At 41.6% G+C, this 6,000-nt stretch overlaps 1 protein-coding gene across 2 annotated transcripts in view; it reads left to right on the forward strand.

Annotated features, from left to right (window-relative positions):
- The window catches only part of MTMR7 (myotubularin related protein 7), a 50,881-nt gene extending 45,310 nt beyond the window's left edge, over positions 1-5,571 (forward strand). Inside the window, exon 14 of one of the 2 annotated variants that reach the window (XM_070757629.1) lies at positions 279-351. In XM_070757629.1, coding sequence (XP_070613730.1) covers positions 279-329 — 51 coding nt within the window. In that variant the 3' untranslated portion in view covers positions 330-351. Of the gene's footprint in view, positions 1-278; positions 352-4,587 lie in introns of those variants that run through there. The other variant, XM_070757628.1, reaches the window with a different exon arrangement.
- Positions 5,572-6,000: the final 429 nt, after the last annotated feature.

The following is a 6,000-nucleotide window of genomic DNA, read 5'->3' on the forward strand; positions in this document are numbered from 1 at the left end:
AGTATTCAGTGAGAATATTTCATTCATTCAGATCTAGGATGTGTTATTTGAGTGTTCCCTTTATTATTATTATTATTATTATTATTATTATTATTATTATTATTATTTTTTCAGCAGTGTGCATTGAGAAATCTGTAGCCTGCAGCAGATTTACAAATACATCTGCTGCAGGCTACAGGGGGCTCAGGGGGGGGGAAAAGAATTTTGTAACCGGTAGTTCTCTTGTCATTTCACACACACACACCTGAAAAAAAGAATGACCTCTTTTATAATTTCAGACCAGGAAGACTTACAAGGAGAGAGGTCTTTTAATCACATTGGCTTTTTAACCCAGAGCTTGTTTGGACCGGGGTAAGAACTGGGAAGATCACCCAGAAATTTCATCTTGTCTCCATGGTACCCATCTTAACAGGGCCACATTTGGATTGCAAGCCCCAAAGGAGACAGCTAAACCTCACAGAAGTGAAGGATAAAGGATCAATTTGGTCTGCTGTTGCTCAACTTTGGTGGACTTTTTAAGTCACGTGGATTTCAGCTCCCAGAATTTCCCAAGCAGAGAAATGCTTGGGGAATTTTGGGAGCTGAGGTCCATGCATCTTCATAGTCTAGAACAGTGTTTTTCAACCAGTGTGCCGCGAGACATGGTCAGGTGTGCCACGAAGGAGGAAGCTCAGGTTCCAATCTCGCAACTTTTTGCTGAGAGCAAGAGAGAGAGAGAGAGAAAGAGAGAGAAAGAAAGCAAGAGTGAGAGAGAAAGAAAGCAAGAGAGAGAGAGAGAAAAGAGAGGAAGGGAGCAAGAGAAATGAGCAAAAAAAAGAGGGGAAAAAAAATGAGAAAATGATTGAGGCAGAGAATGAGAGGAAAGAGGGAGAAACAAGAGAGAGAGAAGTGACTCTTGATTTAAAGCATATGATAAAAAAAGCACCCAAAGAATAAGAGAGAAAAACCTCCCAGCCCTCACTTAATTTTGGAAATTGTTCGAGTGTGTATACACACACACACACACACACAAGGGGGGGAGGAGACAGGGATGGAAAAAGAGAGGAGAGTGTCTTAGAGTGTCATTTTGGTTGGTGGTGTGCCCCAGGATTTTGTAAATGTAAAAAATGTGCTGTGGCTCAAAAAAGGTTGAAAATCATTGGAGTAGAGGATTATATTATATACCTCCGGAACCGCCTACTACCGCACGAATCCCAGCGGCCAATAAGGTCCCACAGAGTTGGCCTTCTCCGGGTCCCGTTGACTAAACAATGTCATTTGGCGGGCCCGAGGGGAAGAGCATTCTCTGTGGCGGCCCCGACGCTCTGGAATCAACTTCCCCCGGAGATTAGAACTGCCCCCACCCTCCTTGTCTTTCGTAAATTACTCAAGACTGACTTATACCGCCAGGCATGGGGGAGTTGAGAACCTTTCCCCCCAGGCTTCTTTATATTTTGTTTCATGTTTGGTATGAATGTGCTGTTTGGTTTTTAAATATATGATGGGGTTTTATATGCTTCTTTTAATATTAGATTTGTTTTGCTATAATATTGTTTTTATTGTTGTGAGCCGCCCCGAGTCTTTGGAGAGGGGCGGCATACAAATCTAATAATAAATAAATAATAATTTCATCCACCCCAGCAGTATTTCTCAATCCTGGCAATTTTAAGATGTGTACTTCAACTCTCAGATTTCCCCAGTGAGGCTTGCTGGCTGAGGAATTCTAGAAGTTGAAGTCCTCACATCTTAAAATTGCCAAGGTTGAGAAACAATGCTCCACAGTATATTTTTAAATCAGTTTTTAAAATTTCTTTTACCATGATAGAAGCTGCTTATGAGTGAATTTCCTACTTCTGGTACAATTTCAAAATCAATTTTCTTGTGAATCCTGCATTTACCTGCCTGTGATTTACTATGGAAGACTTCCTGAGTTAAAATAAGCAACAAGAATTCCAGAATTACGTTCAATTTCTAATTAATTACTGGTTTCCCTACGTTGCTAGCCTTTGATATTACAGTAAAATTGGGGCCTTAATTGGGTGAGCTATTTTCAAAGCAATTATTTCTTACCTTTTTTTCTTACTAGTCACCTCAAGCTTACTCTGGCTATTTTCTGGTAGGCAACTTACTTGTTGCTGGGATTCTTAAGCAATAAAGCTTAGATCTTATTATGCTTTAACTGTTGAGAGATTATTAAATGCTTTTCTCCTTTTAATGAAACATATATTTAATAAAACATGCTGGAAGGAAACATTTTAGTAGTTTGCAATAGAACTACTGAATTTAGCCTCCCTTAGATGTTTAGGTAATCAATATTCAGTCTATATGTAGCCTCTTCCTTTTTTGCCAGCCTAAGGGTTGCTAAAATGTCCTTATCTATTCCCTGAATATTCCTTCTCAACCCAGAATAACGCTAACTGCCACATGCTTGTCAGGTATCTATGCTAGATATAGTGGATGATTCTGTTGCAATCTTTTCTGTACATGCATTTAGGGCAGTGGTTCTCAACCTGGGGGTTGAGACCCTTTTGGGGGTCGAATGGCTGTTTCACAGGGGTTGCCTAAGACCATGAGAAAAGGCAAATTTCCCATGGTGTTAGGAATCAAAGCTTCTATTCTGGCGCCTTGGAACATATTTTTACAATCCGACTGTTCTGTCTGGGTGCCCCCAGACTTCAACACCAACTGGAAAAAGCAGCCAGACACGCTGGTAAAAGCAAAAGCACTTTATAGTTTGAAAAATAAACACAGAGAAAAACCTGTTCTTCCCAACAGGCAGGCTATGAGACTTCACAGCAGAGTCCTGATGGCCAGACAATACAGCAGACTTCTTGCTGGCACACCCACCACTGTAGAGAATAAGACCCACACCTTTTCCCCCCAAGGTTTCAGTATTCAAAGTCACAAACCAGAATTCCAAGACGCCAAAGATCACAGCCAGGTCCCAGGACTCCCAAAGATAATACTCCACAAGCCAGGAAGGGTGGGTCTGCCTTTCCAGAGAGCACCACACCCAAACCCAGCTGTTGCCTCTTTAGTGCTGAAAGTACCTGGCTAATTGTCCCCTTCGTTGTGTTGCTCTTCTCTGCCGGAGATCGATTATTGCTTGTGCATTTTCATCTAAGGAATCCAGGCTGCTGGCTGGGGAGAGCTCCCTCTCGGGGGACTCTGGCTGTCCTCCCTCTCCCTCAGCCTGAGATTCCTCCTCCCCATCTGCCTGAACCTCCTGTTCCTCATCCTCTCCCTCTGAGCAGGAAGCCGGCAGAGGATCAGCCATTCCCTGAGGGGCCTCAGACGGAATCACAACACCGACCAATCAGGTGTTTACAGTGGGGGTGTCCCTCTGACCTTCCTGCCAATCAGCTTAAAGCTCTGTTGGGAGAAAATTGACGCTAGACTTATGGTTGTGGGTTACCACATGAGGAACTGTATTAAGGGGTCATGGCATTAGAAAGGTTGAGAACCACTGACTTAGGGGATAATTATTTTCTAGGGGGGGGGGGGTTTCAACAAAATCTTCCAGTTGTCTTTGATTTCCTATCAGCCACAGGGCTACATTCTTGTTCATGTTTTGTCTTTCCCATTTTTCCTACTTCTCTTCATTATGATGCAATTTTGTTGAGTAGTCAGGTGACAAATGGCACAAAATGCTCCAAGAACATGGAAAAATGTCTAGAAACATGCTTTCTTCCCGCTCTATAACCTCCCACCTAAAATTTCCCCCCTAAAGAAATCAAGAATAACCTTCCATGTCAGAGACTTTAGAAAACCGCAAGTATATAAATCTGCAAAGGTTTGCTTGCTTTATTCATCCACTTGTTATTTACATCACTGAGTAGTGTTCCATTAGTGTATCTCTCCTAGCAATAACTCTACACAGCTTATAGTTCTGGTAATAAAGCTTTTTCATTCACTAGGCCTATCCAATTCATACTAGATTATGTAATCATCTATTAATTCATCCCTCGCTGTTGGTTAGTAGGCTGGGATTGATGGACCTATCATTCAGAAATACCTGGGAGGTCCCAGCTTCATATTGCCGATCAGTTTCCGGTCACAATTCAAAGTGTTGGTTATGACCTATAAAGCCCTTCATGGCACCGGACCAGATTACCTCAGGGACCGCCTTCTGCTGCATGAATCCCAGCGACCAGTTGGGTCCCACAGAGTGGATCTTCTCCGGGTCCCATCAACTAAGCAATGTCGCCTGGTGGGACCCAGGGGAAGAGCCTTCTCTGTGGCGGCCCCAGCCCTCTGGAACCAACTCCCCCCAGAGATTAGAACGGCCCCCACCCTCCTTGCCTTTCGTAAACAACTTAAAACCCACCTCTGCCACCAGGCATGGGGGAATTGAGATCCTCTTTCCCCCTAGGCCTTTACAATTCTATGCATGGTATGTATGTATGTATGTATGTTTGGTTTTTATATTAATTGATTTTTAATCATCAATACCAAATTACTATTGTACACTGTTTTATTGTCGCTGTTAGCCGCCCCGAGTCTCTGGAGAGGGGCGGCATACAAATCCAATAAATAAATAAATAAATAAATATTGGTAGTTTGGATATATTTTAACAGGCCAATGGATTCTTGTTTCTTGTCTTGCAGAGACTGGCAAAACTTACAAACAGGCAATCAAATAATGAGGCAAATATAAAAAAGAGAAATGGAAGCTCCAGTGACTGCATGGTCAAATCACTCCAAGATTACACCTCCAATCTGAAATCATTCCCTTCCCGGAGTCCTTCACAGGGAGATGAAGAGGACTCGGCGCTCATCCTTACACAGGACAACCTGAAAAGCTCTGATCCTGATCTGTCAGCTAACAGCGACCAGGAATCTGGTGTGGAGGATATGAGTTGTCGGTCCCCAGGTGGAGGAGGTTTGCCCAGTGAAGATAGCATTAGAGACCATGATTCAGACGAAGCTGTTTTTCTCACTCTCTGAGTGATAACTTAGATTACGAAAGACTGCCTATCAGAAGTTCCAAAGAAAGGGATTTATGCACTTAAAGAGTCCATATGTAACAAAGTAATAAGCTAGAATGTTTTTGCATTTATTATCTTCCGTTATCCATTTATAGAGCCATATAGAGCCATATAGAATGAACATTGTTTTACATAACTATTATCAATAGGATAACTGTACAATAAGACCACTCCAAAGGTAGTGGATAATAAGAAATGTTTAAGTAATGCCAAAGTCAATCCAATCCAGACCAAACCAATATTTATTTATTTATTATTTAATTATACAATACATAGTTATCTTGACACCAAAAATACTCAAATGAAAAAGCAAATAGGTATATTTTTTGTTTCTTTTTTACAATCTTGAAAAAAATTATGGGTGAAGATGGCCACGTGTGGACTTAAAATGTTTTCAGAGATGTCTACTTATTAAAGGCCACTGCGGAACAGAGTTGGAAAATTAAGATTGAAATAACCAGATAAATTTTCCTAGATTAATTCTATAGCTTGATTGGTAGTAATAACACTGTTTCTGTTGGTACCTCTGCAAATGCTGTTTTCTCCATTTTTCTCTTCAAGTAATCTGTTTTCAATTAAACAGTTCCTGGTGACTATATGGATACATTCATGTTTTCCTGAGAGTTGTCAGTCTTCTCCAAGGATTTCTTCCCTCTCTTCCCCAATCCTGGATTATTATGGGGAACCCCCCCCACAAAACCCCCCACCCCATATATTAATGAGATCCGACTAGCGGTACATTTCCTTTTTACACTTGGCTGTTAAATTATAGGACAAAAGATTAGCTGTACCCATACTTAAGTTATGCCCTTCATCCCGTTTGTAAGTTCAGGTTAATGTAGTGGGGACGTGCTGTTGACTTACCTTAACTATCTTCTCTGCGTGCTGCATAGTGTCCAAGCAAATCTTGGTCCAATGATTGGGGACTGAGTTAATTTTCTTAATTGAAGCACGCCCTCTAGACACCATTGGTGAAGGTCCATCAGTTTCAAAACGAAGAAGACCAAGGAGGACGTGCAGTAGAATCCAATCA

This window comes from Erythrolamprus reginae, chromosome 7 (genome assembly GCF_031021105.1).
Source record: "Erythrolamprus reginae isolate rEryReg1 chromosome 7, rEryReg1.hap1, whole genome shotgun sequence".
Taxonomy (NCBI): Eukaryota; Metazoa; Chordata; class Lepidosauria; order Squamata; family Dipsadidae; genus Erythrolamprus; species Erythrolamprus reginae.